We start from the raw sequence: 18,610 nt of genomic DNA on the forward strand, positions 1-18,610 counted from the left end.
TATATACGTATATATATATATATATATACTCTTTTCTTTAAAAACTGATAATCAGCACAGACCCAGTGGACCTCATTAGCAGCTTCAGATCGTGAGTTTCATTTTCTGACCATCAGAAGAGGCTTACAAGCTGCCTCATTTGGCTTTCTGCTGAAATCTCTTGGACTCAAACTCTCTGACTGACCGTGTGAGTAAATAAAATAAAATTTAATTAAAAAACAGTCCACGTGAATGAAACACTGAGACTTTTTAAGAAGAAAATTCAGAGTTGTTATATACAACACTTTAAAGCAACAAACAAAACTTTGAAAATAATCCATAATTGATTATGTTTTAAATTATTTTAGTAGCATTTAAGCAAGCTAAGCTTTTAATTATTTAGAAGCTATGCTTCATTTTACCGGAGCATCAAAGGATCTCTCCCGAGATGACAGAATTATTTATGTGCTTTGCAGCTCTGTGTCTGAGAGAATCTGATGTGGTTATGTAAGACCAGGCTGCTGTCTGACATCACCCTGAAGCCCTCGCAGAAATTTGAGAACATATTTTGGCAAACAGGCCTTTTTTTGTCTTTATTTTCCCAGTTGGATCCACTGAAGGATGCCACTGGTGCTTTAATGTTTAAGACTTCTGCTCTTATCACCACAATTTGTGCTCTGGTAAGATGCTTACTATTTGACAGGACATGACTTCAGATGCGACCAGGCTATCCTACAGGCCTGCACAGACCTGGCGTGGAGGAAAAATGGTGTCTCCATCCTCTTCGGTCCCCGCTGGGACAGCTTCGATGAAGAGACAAAAAACGTAGGTGAGGGACGAGGTGAGGCAAATCAAAGGAGCGAGAGGAGGAGCTCCTCCTCGACTGCAGCAGAAGAATGGGTGAGTGGAGGAACAAGGGGAGGGGAAAGCTGAGATGAGGAGCAGCAAGGAAGCTGGATGGAAAGAGAGATAGAGACCAGGAGAAGGAGGAGGCAGCTGCTCACTGCGGAGATGTTCATTGATAAAATAGCAGCACAGCAACTGGACACATCATCCCCTCCTCATCATGCACCCACACACACTTCCTGACTCATTCACAGCTGTTGTGCCTCTGGACACACACTTTAATCACAGCGGCATGCTCTCATCCAACAACAGCCTCATCACTCTCTTTCCCCACTCTTTTTCTTGTCTCTTCGGCTGGTTTTGGGAATGAAGCTGCAACCCAGATAGAGGACACCTGGAACTGAGGAGAGGACTTCTGGTCTGGGAGCAGGCTCCTCAGGATTCGTTTACGATCATCTGAAAACAGTAAAAAGCTGCAGTTAGTCCAGCGGAGCCGGTCAGCGTAACGGCATAAAGGTACATCAGGAGGCAGGCGTGAGGGGGGCTTCTCTGCATGCTTTGATGGACGAACTCCTACTTGTGCTTGAACTCCACAGCCCTCACAGTTTAGAGATGCTTCAAAACATCTGAGGTTCCTGTAAACAAAGCAACAGGAGCTCTTCCTCACTCCTCACCTCCCCGCCTTCTCCTTCTTTTTTTATCTCCATCCAGAAACATTGCTGTCCCATTAATCCCACTGTAATCGCAGCATCCTGCCTCCCTCCCTACACATATTTTTTGGTCCATATGCCTCCCCCTCCTCCTCCTGCCTCCACACATTTTCTGTCCCGCTCTCGTCCGTGCAGCATCTTTTTCCTCCCGCCGCCCCCCATCTTCATGCCTTAAACAAAAAACACTCTTTGCGTCTCTTGCCACAGTCTGTCCGTCATCCTGGGATCTACGGAGACAAGCGGCGTGCCGGTGACGGCCATGAAGCTTGTGAACGGGGGAGGAGGAGTGGGAGGAGGAGGAGGAGAGAAGACAGCCTTCTCCTTTAAGAAGTGTTCGGCCTTTCAGTTCGTGAAGAGGAAGGTGAGTTGGGGCAACAGATGCATGTTTTCAATCACTTAGGATGGTCACATCTGTGAACATGCACCAATATGATGGGATAGTGCATGTGTGTGTGTGTGTGTGTGGGGGGGGCTCCATAACAGTGTTACTTAACAAGTGTGGGAATGATGACATAACGGTCCACTGGAGGTCCAGTGGTTTGGATTGTCGTGCTGCAGTGTTGTCCCACCGCCTGCTGCCAAAGACAAAAAGCCAATGACGTTTTTTCCTGTGTCTGTGTGTGTTTGATGTCTGTTAGCATAACATCTCATAAACCACTGGACAGTCTTTTTAGCAAAACTCCCAGGAAGTATTTACAGGATTCAGCTCATTAACTTTTTGAGTAAAGACTCAAGATGGCTGCTATGGCTAGTTGATGTTAATCAACAGAGAAATGGAAAGATGGCGGCCATGCAACTCACTGAGCTCCATCTGTACCCGTTTATGCGTATCTATAATTTAGTGTAAACGTATATTTAAATATTATAATAAATGTTTGCAGTGGGCTGCCCACTAGCAGTTGTTTTATCTTGGAAATAAGTTAATTTGGGACAAACATTATCTAAATCAAGTGTCATCGTTACCCAACCTTTTTTTTTTTTTTTTTAGGTTTAAGCAGTTGTAATATTTTCCCCGACCAATAAACAAAACTCCCAAATACCCAAAATATTACAAAATGTTTATGGAATTTAAACATATGCAGCATAGATTGAATATTTTCTTTTTCATGTATTTTATTATGATTCTATGTGAATGTACAGCAGAGCAGTTTCGGCCATGGCAAAGCTTCCGAATCAGTGCAAAGGTTTAGTTCATGCTACGAGTACTCAAAATCAGCTGATTTACGAGCTAAACCGTTAGATGGGGGTGATTTGTGAGAATCTAGGACTCGCCATTATGTTGGGATCAACCTTGAGGTAGGCTCATAACTAGAGATGCACCGATCCACTTTTTTTCACTTCTGATCCGATATCAATATCTGCAGTTTTGTATCAGTCGATATCGATCCGATACCGATCTGATACAGAAAAATAGTGCTGAATTAACAAAAATGTCTAAATCATGTCATCAGGACTCATTTCTGAAACAGGTCCAGATGACATGATTTTGCCATTTTTGTTGTCTACCTGGATGTTTGAGCTTACAAACCCAGTGCTGAATTAACTTAAAACATTTGTTTTGTTAAACGCAAACATGAATGTACTGAATTACAAATTTATTGAAAACTCTGCACCATAACAGCACACTTAAACACAAGAAGAGCTTCGCAAGCTTGGTCAAACATGTAAAAACAACACAACTTTAATTTGTTCAGTCAGTGCGCTAGCACGTGACGTCACTCAGAGCACAAAGCAAAGAATTAGAGTGAATAGATCTGCCCAGTCATGAATCGGTCACATTGTCACCGATACTCGATCCAGAAGTTGTTGTTTTTTTGTTTGTTTCGGTACCGATACCGATATTGGTATCTGATCTGTGCATCTCTACTCATAACATGGATCGGTGGAGTGAGATACCCATAAATCTGGCCATTTTGGACCAGAAAATTTCCATCAGGACTCAAGGTTGACAAGAAAAATCAGTCTGCCTGAAGAAAAATCAAAAATTGTGGCTTATCTGAATCTGACTCCCCCGTTTGGTCTCTGATACGAGCCGACTGTCAAATTTCTCCTGGGACATGGGTAACTAGGGACAAAGCTCCGTCTATCACACCCCGTCCCCCCGCCCACAAGAACTTCTGTGCAGGCTTATCAGAACTGTTGGCTGAACAACAACATCAGGACTATGGCCTATCTGAAAGTGCTCATGGACAAATCTCACTGTCTTGACGTTAAATGCGTATGTAATCATGTTTATAAATGTGCTTGCTGGTAGAGTTTTTTTGATGTCTCAAATCGTGTCCTGATAGACAAGATGCGAAGAGATCTTTTTGTAATACCACTATCCACACTCATGGCTCTTACCTTTTTCCATCTAAAAGTATTCTGATGAAGAATAAGGGGCCGCAATATTATATCAGCAGCAACGTGCACTCCGCCCATCTTTCGGGCGACTCTATGAACATAATTTCACTGTATTCCGGTACAATAATAATAAAGCTTATTCTGATTCTGACATACATGTCCTAAGGCATATATCAGTGGATGCTGCAGCACCCTTCGCACCCCAACTTCCCATGGCCCACAGAACTGAGTCTGGCTCTGCTGAATATCAGCGCTCACTCGCTGGCTGCATCTGTCGATCAGCTTTGCTTTTTCCGTTGTTGCGTCACAATCGTTAAACTCTTTGATGGAAAACTGTCAAAGTCGAGTTTTAGTAAAGAGCTGGATCATGGATCGCTTTTCAACGACTGGTTTTAACAACGCTCAACAAAAACAGTAAGATTTGTGAGATATGACACTGCTTTAAATGGGCACTGATTTGATGGTTTTTATTTCAAAAAACAAACAAAAAGAATAGTTTTTGTTTTTCATACCAGAGTATATTAATGGTGCAGCGAATCTATTTTCAGTGTAAACACAGGGCTGTGCTCTGTAACAGATTAATCACATTTAGTTAAACACAAACAGGTTTCGATGATACAAAAGAGAAACAAACATGGCAACCATTTTATTTTGGTTATATAACCAATAATGACTAAAATAACATAACTGAAATGTCTTCCTATTAGGGATTCTGTATTTTTGGCTGCTTATTGTTTTGCTCTTGCAGCTTGTCTCTAAAATACTCTTAATTAAAGACTCAGTGTGTCATTTTCTGGTAACAGCACAAACAAAAATCTGCTTTCAAAAGCCTTTTTTGTGGTGGCGCTGAAAGACTAAATGAAAATCGTCTCCAGCTGCATTAAGATGACAAAAAGCACATAAATAATGCTCCTCAAAAACCTGCTTACACCTCATTATACTGCAAGAATATTCTGTATTTCAAGGATTTAGCATTGACTTTGTTAAAATATTTTGCTGTAATATAGCTTTTTTCCACTCCCAGTTGCTCCTAAAAATCTTTTAAAAGAAAAAAAAACAAATTAATTCTGTTAAAATTTGCTCTGTCTACTTTTTTTTTTTTTGGCTTAGTGTTTCCTATGTGAGCTAAAGAGTATGTCTCATTTAATTAAGCTGCTTGCTAAAAATGTACTAATAGCATCTTGTAAATACTTGAAAAATAAGAGCTAGAGCAAAAAAACTAGTTTGTTGTTGATGAAGGTTTAATGATTTTAGTTGGAGATTTTGATTTAAATGTAAATGCTTTTGAACCAAAACATTTAGTCAAATGTAACAACATGCTGCAGTGTTAGTGACCGAAGATGTAAATGAACACAGCATTAGTCATGGCCAGAGGTTTGTGATTGTACTGCAGGCTGTAATTATGTGAAGCTTGACAAACAGCTGAACTTCGGCTTTTCCTCACTCTGAATAATTTACAGCTGATTTCCATGAGATCAAACAGGACACAGAACAACATGACTGCAGGCGAAGACAGGAAGAGAAAGGCTGATGGAGCCTGTAGAACTCAGAGCGTCTCCCGATAAGTTCTGATCCGAAGAGACGGTTCTGTTTCATTTTACGGAGAAGTTCAACAATTACTGAAGCCAGAAAATAATACAAATAAATAATAAGTAAAGTGCTATGTGTTGTCATCACTGTATGTTCCCATACAAAGAAGAAACTGACTCTGTATTTAGCCCATTGCACCTGGGATGCACCTGGGATGCACCCAGGTGGAGCGGCGGGCAGCGATGTAGGTGCCTGGGGAGGAATTTGGGATAAGGTGTCCTGCTCAGAGACACCACGAGATGTGCAATGACGGGGGATTGAACCCAGGACCTTCAGGTCCTGATTCAGCTGCCCCATAAAATAAGTTTGTTTTCCAGAGTTGAGAGTTGGTTGGGTTGAGTTGAGTGCAAATGTCCACGATTTAATGTAATGTTTTTAAATAATTATTGATTTATAATCCATCCATCCATTCATCCATCCATCCATCATCCATTCATCATCCATATATCCATCTTCCATCCATACATCCATCCATCCCTCAATCATCTATCATCCATCCATCCATCATCCATCTTTCATCCATCCATCCATTATTCATCATCTATCTATCATCCATTCATCACCCATCCTTCCATACATATTCCTTCCATCCATCCATCCATCCATCCATCCATCCATCCATCCATCCATCATCCATTCATCATTCATCATCCATTTTTCCATCTTCCATCCATCCATCCATCCATCCATCCCTCAATCATCTATCATCCATCAATCCATCTTTCATCCATCCATCCATCCATCAATTATTCATCATCTATCTATCATCCATTCATCACCCATCATTCCATCCATATTCCATCCATCCATCCATCCATTATTCATCCATCCATCATCCAATCATCATCTATCCATCCATCCCTCATTCATACATCATCCATCCATCCATCTATCTAACCATTCATCATCCATCCATCCATTATTCATGCATCCCTCATTCATCAACCATCCATCCATCCAGCACCCATCATCCATCCATCCATCAATCATCTATTCATCCATCCATCCATCTATCATCTATCCATCTATCCATTTGTCCATCCATCCATTCATATATGCACACACACGTACGCATGCACGCACTCCATCCTTTTAGGATGAAAAAGTTTACTACCTTTTAAATCTTCCATCCACCCATGAGCCTAATCAGAAAAACAACCTGCTGCTCCTCAGGTTTTGTTCTTCTCTCTAGTTGTATCTAAATAACCCCAGTGAGATCATGAACAGAGCATAAGTCCAGGCGGGGGATCAATAGTTTATGAATCCAAAAACAAAACAATGGAAGGAAAGATAAAGTCAATGTCACAGCGCAAATATGTCTGTTGTTTATCATGTTATGAACAGCAACAAACATACATTCAGATAATGAAACATGCTGCTTCATGGACAGCATTGTCTAAGTTAGTAAAAACAATCAGTAAAGATGGCTGACAGGTTTTCTGTTCACCTGTAATAAAGTGGCTTTGGATGACACCTGGGATAAAATAATGTCAACGTTGTGTCAGACATGTTTTTATTAATTCACACTGACTCTTCTGGAGCTTTGTGTCTGATGGTAAATATCAAAGACAAAAAGAAAACCAGTAAGATTTATCATCAATCTTCTGTTCATCTCAGGCAGAATCAGTACATGATGCACTGATTTGACATCAGATGTGTGAGCAGGACCAAGATGCTGCTCCTACAGTGACATGCTTGTGTTTTTCCAGAAGCAGCATGTCGTGACATGCTGTCCAACTATCCTTGACTTGAGTTTTAAATATCAGCATATTTATGTGTGTGTGTGTTTGTGAGTGCGTGAAATTGAGCTTGCGTCGACCCACGGTCCTGTGGTGTGTGTTTACTAACTGCTCGACATGCGCAGCAGGATGAGCTTGCTGAGCCTCGTATGAAAAATTATTCCCCCTCTACTTCCTGCATGTCAATCTCCTGTTTTACCGTGCGCTTGTTTCCTTTTCCACTTTCTCCATGATGTCATTCCTACAAAAATACACACCTGCATGCAAACACTCACCCACTCGCCTGTCACTGCAGTGGTGTTGCGTGCACCGTGCATTGTTCAGCTTGCCCCAACTTGTGGAAAATGCCCACAAACTTGCCCTGTTGACAAGAAATGGCTTCACATTCGCCAGTATCACAAACACGGCAGCACTTTATTTCTGATAATCCCTCACATCAGCATCCTGTGCGAGTGTGGTGGAACAGAGATGCGACCTGTGACACCTGTCAGTGTGTTTGTGTGACCCTCTTGAACTAACATGCAGTCTGGAACAATGTGACAAACTGCTCCGTCCTTGATTAAACACTGCAGCTGGCAAGGCTGACACTTTGTGTGCGCTGTGCAGTAATTCTTAAAAAACAAACAAAACAAAAAAAAACACAGGACCTGAGGTGAAGAGAAGTAAAAGTTAAAATGATTCAGGTTTTGTCCTCAAAGTCATGATCACCTATTTTTGGCACAGGTTCGAAGATGGATGAGGAACCCCAAGGTGAGCGTAGAGAAAGGTCACGGGAATGGCCTCCTTTACCCTTGTCCAAAGTGTCCGCTGGCTGAAGATCTGTGGTACACACACTTCCCCTCGACTTATGGCTGCTGTCACTACTCGGGCCTACAGGGAGGCCAGTACTACCATCAGGAACCATGCTCGCCTTGTGTCACCAGCGGACAAACCGACGGGCATGAGAAAGGCAAAGGCTGCAAGGTAAGAGGATAAGCAAACAGTGGATGTTGTGTCTGTGTGTGCTCATGGCCCCCTTTGTGTCACAACTCATTCATGATGTCACTCTGACACAAAATCAATCCACTTCTGAATGCTGTTCGTTAATGATCTTTTTGTATAATTTCAAGTCGTAATTGTTTTTTTTTGTTTTTATCTTTCAAACTTTTTAAAGTTTTCTTCTGCTCATTGCTGATGAAGCTTGTAGTTCTGTTCAGATTTCAGTGTCAATCTGAAACAGTCAACTGCAAAATCCTCTTGCATCATCTACAGTCAAGGGTTGATATTACGAAGCTGGTTCTGAGATCATTACCCTCATATCTCAAACTGAACCTTTGCCATCACTCATCCTCAAAGGCTCAGCTGAATGTTGGTGTACCTCAGGGGTCATTCTTTGGCACCCCCTTCTAGTCTACATTTAAATGCTTTTTCTTGGCCAATTTGTTGGGAATCACTGCACTCTGTGTCATTTCGTTGCATGTTCGCTGCTAAAAGATCAAACTGGTTGATAGTGCTGCTGGCAGCAGCCACTGCAGAGGTGAACTCTTCTTATTTTGGCTTTCTGGCTTTTTTACCACTTTAACTAGTGATATGTGACTTTTCTGTACTGCTGATTATCCATGCTGCTGATCTCATACTGCTGACTATCTCATGTTGCTGTATTCATTCATATCCATCTACTCACCACAGAATCATGTTTGGGTTGCTGTTTAATATACTGTATTATTCTACATTATAGTGTTTAGCGTAAATCTTAGATCTTTTAGTGCATTGTTTAATATTAGTTTAGTGTATATCTTAGTGTATATCTTAGATATTTATATACAGTATTGCTTCTTTTTATACTTTATATTTTTGCTATTTTTGGGTGTAACTGGGACCTTGAGTACACAGTTTTGTTCCATCTCATGTACCACATGTGATGTGAATGACAATAAAGATATTTGAACTTTTCCCTCTTCAGGGGTCACCACAGTGAGTTGTCCTCCTCCATCTCACTCTGTCCTCTACATCCTCTGTCCTCACTCCAACTACCTCCATGTCCTCTCTAACTGCATCCATATATCTCCTCTTTGTCTTTTTCCTGGCTGCTGCATTTCTGTCCCTCCTCTGGACATGTCCAAACCATCTCAGTCTGGCCTCTAACTTTATCTCCCAGTTGTTCAACCTGTGCTGATGATCTCATTCGTAATCTTATCCATCCTTGTCATCCTTGCCACTGCAGAGGTGAACATTCTGCACAAAATGAACACTAAAAGTAAACAAAAACCCAAACTGCAGCTGTGCAAAAACTGAACAGGTACAAGAATTTTAATGCAATTTTGATCATTCTAAGTTTGGCTGAGGTCTATAAAAAGGAGAACTTTAACAGAGAAGGCTTGATTTCCCTTTTTCCACAAACAGTGAGCAGGAAAAGGTTAGCATGCTGTCTGCGGAGCTTAGTGTCTGTTTACTGTAATTCAGTAAGTCTGTGATGGCAAGGCCAGTTAGGTTTTCAATGTAAGAAACAAGATTTTAAAATCAATACTAAAATTTATTATGATGCTGTGCAGGGAAGAAAGCCCAGGGAGAAACATTGTTGTACTTTTAGTCTCGCCAAAAGATCTAGTGGTTGTTTCAGAACCAACTGAAGGTGACAGAGGCAGCCTCAGCTATTACCTGCAGAAAGTACCTTACAGTTGGCAAATACAGGCACAGTGGGTGATGATGTAATCATCTGTGTGTGTTTGTGTGTCTCTCTGTTAGAAAAATATAGCATGAACTGCCGAGTTGTAATAAAACTCAAAATGGATAGTTAAATATTTACAAATGGTTAAATTTTGGAGTCAACTTGACCTTAGCAAACACAAAAAAAGACTAACTCAGTCAGTTCAACAGGCGTGGAGCTAAAATCTGTTGTGGTAGTAGCTGAGAGTGATCCAACAGAGCCTGGGTTTAAAACTACGACATGTGACATGCATTCCTTCAGGGAATGTTATTTTCATTAAAGTTTGTTTTGCTCCTGTTTTAAAGAGTGTAACCCTCCTGCTGCCGTTGGATCCAAATTAACCACAATACCTCAGTTTTAAAGCTGAGGCCTTATACGTCATTTTGACCGAAGGGCAGCAGGGGGCTTAAATTCAACCAGTTGTTGTGACTAGGCCTGTCGCAATAAACAATAAATCAATTAATCACATGATAAATGAAAATTATGGACCTCATTTTCATTTATCGGCTTTATCGTTTCTTCATGTCTCTTTCTACTGAAGACACTGGATGATAAAAAGCTCAATTCTGGTGCTCTTGACTGAACCCTTCCTTTCTCTCTCTTTACTCTTTAAAATCCATTTTAACCGTCCAAAATTGCGTTTATGGGTCGTTAAAAGCAGCTAAGCTGAGAAGCTACGCTACGAGCTAAGCTAACAGGCTGACCTCGGGGAAAAAACCTTCGTCTTGTCGAAGCTTCAAAATTCACGGTTGAAACCAGTGCCTTCGTGTAGAAAGTTGTTTTTCTCTGCAAAAAAAAAAAAAAAAAGCTGAGAACTTGTTTACAGATTTTTTTTTTTATATTAAAAGCTTTGTGTGAAAAATGCTATGCTAAAGAGCTCAATCTGCATCGAGCGCCCACCATTTTGAGAACGGCAAAAAAGGAAGGAGAGACAGCCCATGTCACGTCATGGGGCCTCCCTCCCATTTTTCTTAAAGAGACGCGCTGCTCACTCCCTCACTATCCATCCTTCAGCTCAAACAGTCTTATACTGCCATCCAGTGGTCAAACAATACTACACACAAAAATTAACCAACATTTCTTCTTCAACTTGACAATTACTAATTTTTTTTTTTTTTTTTTTTCATTTAGCCTTTATTTATCCAGGTAGTCTCATTGAGCCACGAGAACTCATTTTCAAGAGAGACCTGTTTAGGGAGCACATGGTGGGGTTAAGGGCCTTGCTCATGGGCCCAGAGTGGGGCGAATGAGGGTGGGGGCGTTTCACCTACCCCACCCACAATTTTTGATGTTGTCGGGGCCGGGGCGTGAACCGGCGATCTTCGGATCACAAGCCCACCTCTCTAACCTCTAATTATTGTCAAATTTCAAATAATATCGTTTATCGGAATAATTTCTGAGACAATTAATCGCCCAGCAAAATTTATTATCGTGACAGGTCTAGTCATGCCATTCACGCAGTGTGATTTGTGTTTCTGCTAATCATCTTACAGTTATGTCTATATTTTTTTTTTCTGTCCATTCATTTTTCAGAGGGAGTGGCAGCCCACTCACCTGCTGCATTCAGCTCCCTAATCTGACTCTTTTTACAGACACAACGGGGATTCTGGGAACTGTTTTGTTTCTCTCTCTTCTGTCTTTAAGCCCCGCCGCAAGCGTTTTTACGTAACATCAACACAGAGGCAACAGCTCAGTGAAGCCTTCTGCTGCCCACGGTTAGTAAGACTTTCTGAAATGACAATAGGAGTCATAAAATCAGCAGATCAAAAATTAAAAAATAAACACCAAGCGTGGTCACAAGTGCAGCTGTCAACAAACATGCATTAATGTTGTCGTTTCAGGCATCCAAAGCAGTCCGAACAGCTGACCCACAGACTTATTGCACCTTTCTGTTGGTCCTCCACTTGTATGTTTGTCCAGGCTCCTGCAGGAGAGGATGAGTCATTGCCATCCTACTGAGGCTATATACCCTCTCATTGTGTAGTGCAGTGAGGAACACTATTGAGGGGTGGAAGGTTAGAAAACAGAACCACATATCAGTTCTCTTTCCTGCAGCTCTTTCCCTTTTTTCCCCACTTCTCTCAAGTTTGAGGGACCCTTCTGCCTCATTGACTCACATCAAACCCACCTCTTGCCCCCAGAATAGATGCAGCAGTGTCACGGATCTGTCTCAGAAGAGACAACCTGTGTGTCTGCAGAAATAATGGGCTGCTGCAACGAGCACTGAACAGGCTGAGTCATTTTTGCGGCAGAGCATGAAAGCCTTTGTGAAGTTGTAAATTTGGTCTTGTTAAATGATTGACAGCTTATAAATCTATCTCAAAAAGCAGCTTAAGTAGATGCCTTGATACAAACTTCCAGCGTGCTGGAAAGCTCCGGTCGAACTCTTGCAGAGCACTGTGCTCGTTCAGCGAACGGAGCAGTAATGAAGATATTTCATGTCAGAGTCTCTGCTCTGTCCTGAAGGAAGCTAACCACCACCACCCACGCCTGGCCTGAATGCAAACAAGGAAGACTTTATTATGAAATGTATCTGCCCAGCTGGTTCAGCCAAGCTAAGAATGACTAAAGAAGGTAGCAAAGATAAAAGAGACACAAGCAGAGTGGAAATCTTGGGGCATTCATTATCAGCTGCTCTTGCCATAAAAGAGCCCGTCTTATTAAACCCAGAACTTGAAGCTTTTGTTCTGTGTGTCCTCCTAATGTGAGAAGAGAAACATTGTTAATCTGCAGCTGATTGTTGCCAGAGGAGCTGCATGAACACTTTTTAGCATCTGCGTTAGTAAAATAGGGATTTACACTAACGTCAAGTACTTTTTCCAATAAAATCCTCCCTGACAGATCTCCCTGCTCCTGCCGTCTCCTCCTAGAAAAGTCATTACAGCATTTTGTTTTTAATTACAAAGAGTCAACATCATTAAAAATGCACGCAGCCGAGCTTAGCCTTGACCCAGCGTTCTTTAGCCCTCACCCCCCTGCTACCTTTAGATGAATCAGTCCGAGACAAACGCAAATATAGACCAAGTTTTATTGTTATATGAAATAGGTGCACTTATTGTTGCATGTTTCTGTGAAGTAGGAAGAATAAATGTTTATTGGAAGGAAAAACAAAGGACAGACCTTGAAAATGGAAAATTTTTAACAATTAATATCTTACCTGTTGTAGACAGCTCTATGAGCAGAAGAAACTGAGTGTAATTGGAATGACAAACTAATGGGTGTGAAATATTATTAGAAATATTTATCTTTTTTTTTTTGGGGGGGGGGGATGTGTGCCAAAACACTGAATTCTAAGGAAATGGCATGTTATAAAGTATTTAAGATTTGTATGACATCAGAAATCAGCTTTGGATTTTGTTCACTTGAACTAGCTCATCAGTCCGTTATGAAATGTAAAACTGAGGTTGTTCAAAGAGTTATCTCTAACACGATGCATGTTTAGAACCTTTCCACCCAATTCCATTAAATAAATGAAGTATCTCTTTAAAACCTAATAAAAAACGATGGGGTTTTGGAGCTGACATAAAGAGAGGAGCCAACAGTGACAGAGAGAGTAGAGCCGTGAGGACAGTTTTATTGAAAGTTAGGAGGAGCGGTCAGGCCATCCGCCTCCAGGCTGCCTGGGCATGAAAAGGAATCAAAAGCTTATAAATCCTCCTGATAAGGATGCCCTTTAGTGTCCAATATACACCAGGAGCTGACTGACACGCTCACAAGAACCCACAGAAAATAACACAAACTCAGCCTTTCCTCTAATCTCTCAAATCAAGCCTGGACAGCTTTTGATGAAGTCCTAAGGAAAAAGAAAAAAGAAACATCTTTACAGATTTTATTACTTTCCAAAAGTCTAAAAGTTAATTAATGCTTTTGAAGTTTTCAGCTGCCTTTAACAAACCCCAATTTGCTGTTCTAATGCACCGCGTTGGCCGCCGTACATGCTGCACAACCGTATGAGTTGCATCAGTCCAAATATGTCTAATAAAGTGGAAAAATAATGAATATTTTGCTTTGTCATATATGTCACACCTATTATGCATCACTGCTGACAACCCAGAAACATGGGCTGGTGTTGTGCCAAAAATCGATTGGCTGCCAAATGGCGGCCGCGGGAGCATGCACGGGAGGACTTTAACAAGATTAACACTTAAAAACAATTATTTGTTTGCTCGAAATTATAGCAAAGATGTGTCTCAGTTTAACTTTTCCTTAATAAATGCAATAAGATGGTCAAATCAGCTGCATTTCAAAAGCCGATTCACGGAAGCAGGAGCGTGCAGAGGGACGACTCGCTGTGCATTTCTTCAAAATTTAACAAGATAGCCATCTAAAAACAATTATTTGTTTGCTCAACATTATAGTAAAGGTGTGTCTCAGTTGAACTTTTCCTTAATAAATGCACTTCAATGGTCAAATCAGCTGCATTTCGCCTGGGCGATGCGGCGAAATGCAGCTGATTTGATGTTTGCTCCAGGAGTTCTGGAGTGAGACGAAGGTGGCTTTGTATGGCAAGCCAAGTCTCTCATTAATAGCCACTTTTACCTATTAATGAGAGACTTGGCTTGCCATATTTATCGAGGGCCCTCTAGTGGTTGAAAATGGTAGTGTTCAATATTTTCCGTGTCAGAATGAATGAAATCATCAGATCTCAGACAAAAATAGAAAAAAACATAAGTCGCTTCGGTGTACAAGTCACAGGATATGCAAATTAGGCAAAAAGGTATGATTTATACGTCGGAAAATACGTTATTAAAATCATGGGTTTCAGTCTGTTTCCATATTCGACCCAAGCTAAAAAAGTATTTTTAATGGATTTGGGACTTTGTGTGTACACTAAACTCAACTTGGTGACCACTCATGCTAAACTCTTTGACGTTTTAGAAAGATTTGCACAGAAGGGTGTAACACAAAGTTCAAGTAATATATTAAAATGCAAAATAAATAAAAGTTTTAGATTTCAGTGTAAAAATACACCTCTTTTAAACTTTTGACAGTAGTTTTGCTGAAAAAAAAAAAGAGCCTCACTTTTTTAACAGATCTTCAAAACAAAATTTTTGTACATTTTGGCACTTAATGAAAATGTACCAATTTGTAATACAATCATCATTTTTCATAAAGTAAATAAAAAGTTTGAATATGAGGATTTTACACAAGTTCTGGAAAGTGAAAGAACAGATTTATTCAGATGTAAAAAAAAAATCTAGATTTTCATTCACAAAATACACGAGACATGACTATCTTGTAACAGCTAATAGGCTAGGATGATTGCTTCTGCATTTTTGAATCTGACTGAGTTATGATTCCCTGCAAGTGCTTAAATTTAGGCAAATTGCAGCAATAAGATGCTGAGAGCAGTGAAGTGCCCTAATTGCCTTACATTTTGTTCATTTAGCTGCTTTATTAGCTGTGGAAAACAGTCTGCAAGTTTTATGATTTACCGTTTTATGTTACTTCACATCAAGTCAGACGTAATAAGTGAATTTTTATAATCTGCTGTATATTATGTAAGCTAATGGTGTTAATCTTAGTAGGTCAATAGTGTCATTTTCTAGCTATTTTATTAAACTGTGTTCTGAGTATGCATCAGGTGATGTGTGTTAATCAGTCTGCGTGGTTTAACCAGAAAAGGCCGAACTGTTCTGATCCCATTTGTGTTTACTGGCCTTAACTCACCCATGCAGGAGAAAAAAATGACAGGAAGTGAAGCAGAAAAGATGAGGGCTGAAGAAACCCAGGGAGAAGTGAAGCTGAGCGTGTCTGAGAGGAAAAGCCATTTTTATGTGAGATTTGACAGACTTTTGATCTCATCATAATTTAGCCGTTAAAAATAATGGATGAAAATAGTAAATTAATGTCAGACAGTTGCTTAAATTTTCAATTTAACCTTGCTGCACTTGTCAGGGAGGTTAGCTCATTTTGTTAATGTTTTGTTAGGGTCTGCCTGATCAGTATGTGCCTTTGTCCTTTAGGACAAAACCTGCTATATTCAGATTATCAGTCCTTCATGTCCATTTGAACATGAGTGTGTCATGTGTAATATGATGGGGTTTATGCTCTCCAAGATATTCTCTAAAATGGAAAAGAAGGAGTGAATACGGGATTAAAAACCACCTGTTCTGTTCTACATTAAAGCATTGACATAGCCCTGAGTCCAAGTTTCAGCTCTACAAAATTTAATGCTTTGTTCTGGGGACACTGACTGAGAACAAAGACGTCACTCCGTTCAAGCTTAATAACTGCACAGGATGTTCAGAATTACATAATGTTGTTGCGGTCGCTGAAGTTATAGCATCAAAAGACCCTAAACTGCAAACTGTGTGATTTTTATGAACTTGAGTAAATAGATACTGGAGGATTTTCAAAATAATAATTTCTTTTTGGCCTGACAGGTGTTCTCTTTGGACTTGGGGCAGGAGAGAAACACTTTTCAAGAAGTAGTCACTGTATAATCTGCTAAACGGATGGACTAACAACAGTTCAAAACAATTTGGGAAGGAAATCACTCAGTAACATCATTTAGTTCAACCCTGACTTAAGTTTGCCTTAAGTTAAATAGCCAAACCTTAAGCTCTCCAACATTAAAACGCTGAACTGTAACTTAAGCTGGCTAACCTGGAAAACAACAACAAAACATGTTAATGACAGAAACAATTACAAATAGAAATGTCATCATCATCACTTTTATTGTCCCCTTAGGGAAATTCTTCATGCAACACAGTGGCGAAAAAATTAAAACACAACACATAAACAATCACACCACAAAAATGGCAAACAGTAAAAAAATCCATGTACAAATATCAATAAAACAGGATGAACGACAAAATCAAGCCTGGTTACATTTAAAATTGATCTCAATAATGGCCTGGCTGATAAAAGAGCGTTTCCATCTATTTGTTCTCGATTTGGGCTGCCTGAATCCCTTCTCAGATGGAAGGAACTCAAATTCACCATGGAGAGGGTGATTTGGAGAGTGGATAATGTGTTCTGCCTTTTGTAGGACTCTTTTCAAAAAAGGGTCTTTTAAATCAGGTAGTCTAACTCCTGTAATTTTGCCTGCTACTTTTACAATTTGCTGCATCCTGTTCTTGTCTCCTGTTGATAGACTGCCAAATCAGGTGATAAAAGCAAAAAAGAGTACAGACTCAATCAGAGTTATAGAAAATGATTATCAACTTTTTGCACACTCCAAACTTATTCAGTTTGTGGAGGAGGTGAAGTCTTTGATTAACTTTTTTCTTAACCTCCTGTTTTAAAAACTATGGAACAATGAACTCTTTAATATAAAATGGAGCTAGGTTGCAGCACGGTGGCACAACTGGTAGAGCTGCTGCCTCTCAGCGAGCAGGTCCTTGGTTCAAACCCCGGTCCAGGGGCCTTTCTGGGTGGAGTTTGCATGTTCTCTCCGTGCATGCGTGGGTTTTCTCCGGGTACTCCGGTTTCCTCCCACAGACCAAAAACATGCATGTTAGGCTGACTGGTAACTCTAAATTGTCCCTAGGTGTGAATGAGAGAGTGAATGGTTGTTTATCTCGTTTGTCTCTATGTGTCCCTGTGATGGACTTGCGACCCGTCCAGGGTGTACCCCGCCCCTCGCACAGTGATTGCTGGACATGGGCACCGGCGACCTCCGTGACCCAAAATGGAATAAGCAGGTAAAGATAATGGATGGATGGATGGAATTGTGCAGTCTAGAAGTGATGAAAACATGAATCAGTTTTTCTGCATCATTGTTAGATGTTTCTAATTTTAGTGATATTACGCAGGTGGAAGAAAGTGGTTCTAGTAACATTTTTAATGTGGGTGATAAAAGACATGTCCTGATCAAAAATAACACCAAGTTTCTTTACATTAAAAGTGGAGGCCAAATTAATGCCATCCAGATGAAATGAAAGACTACAAAGTTTGGTCCTAAGATGCTCAGGTCCTAAAACCACAACCTCTGTCTGAGTTTAAAAGCTGAAAATTTAGGGTCTGCAGGTTTTTATGTCTTCAAGACATGCTTGTAGTCTAAAGTACTGATTGGATTCATTAGAGTTCATGGATAAATATAACTGAGTATCATCAGCATAACAATGAAAATTTATTCCAAGCTGTTTAATAACTTGGGCGGCATGGTGGTTCAGTTGGTAGAGTTGTTGTGAGAAGCTTGCTGATTAAATCCCATCTGGGGACCTTTCTAGCTGTAGTTTTCATGCTCTCTCTTTGCATTTGTGGGCTTACTCCAGGTTATCCAGTTTCTTAACACAGACCAAAAACATGCATGTTTGGTAAATTGTCCCTAGGTGTGAGTGAGAGAGTGAATGGCTGTCTTGTTTGTCTCTGTGCAGATTTGTGATGGACTTGCGACCTGTCCAGTGTGTACCCTACCTCTCGCACAGTGACTGCTGGATATGGTTGGATGGATGGTGGATGGATGTTTAATAACTTAACCTAATACAAGCATATATATAATGTAAAGAGTATTGGTCCAAGCACTGAATCCTGAGGAACTCCAGAACTACCTCTGGTATTTGAAGATGATTCATTATTAACATAAATAAACTGGAATTGATTAGATATATAAGATTTGAACAATTTTAGAGCTGGTCCTGTAATCCCAATATTATGTTCACATGTCCAAGCCTCTGTATTAAAATATTGTGATCAGTCGTATCAAATGCAACACTGAGGTTTACAGGACGGTGCAGGCACAAGTCCATGTCTAAAGCCATGAAAAAATC

At 40.4% G+C, this 18,610-nt stretch overlaps 1 protein-coding gene across 1 annotated transcript in view; it reads left to right on the forward strand.

Moving 5' to 3' along the window:
- The first annotated feature begins 1,794 nt into the window (after nt 1–1,794).
- Nucleotides 1,795–18,610, forward strand: part of sgk1 (serum/glucocorticoid regulated kinase 1) — a 45,643-nt gene continuing 28,827 nt past the window's right edge. Inside the window, exons 1-2 of the mRNA XM_037685837.1 lie at nt 1,795–1,896; nt 7,931–8,170. Of these exons, the coding sequence (XP_037541765.1) occupies nt 1,795–1,896; nt 7,931–8,170 (342 nt within the window). The remainder of the gene's footprint in view (nt 1,897–7,930; nt 8,171–18,610) is intronic.

The sequence above is a fragment of the Nematolebias whitei genome, chromosome 12 (assembly GCF_014905685.2).
Source record: "Nematolebias whitei isolate Nwh7 chromosome 12, NemWhi1, whole genome shotgun sequence".
NCBI lineage: Eukaryota > Metazoa > Chordata > Actinopteri > Cyprinodontiformes > Rivulidae > Nematolebias > Nematolebias whitei.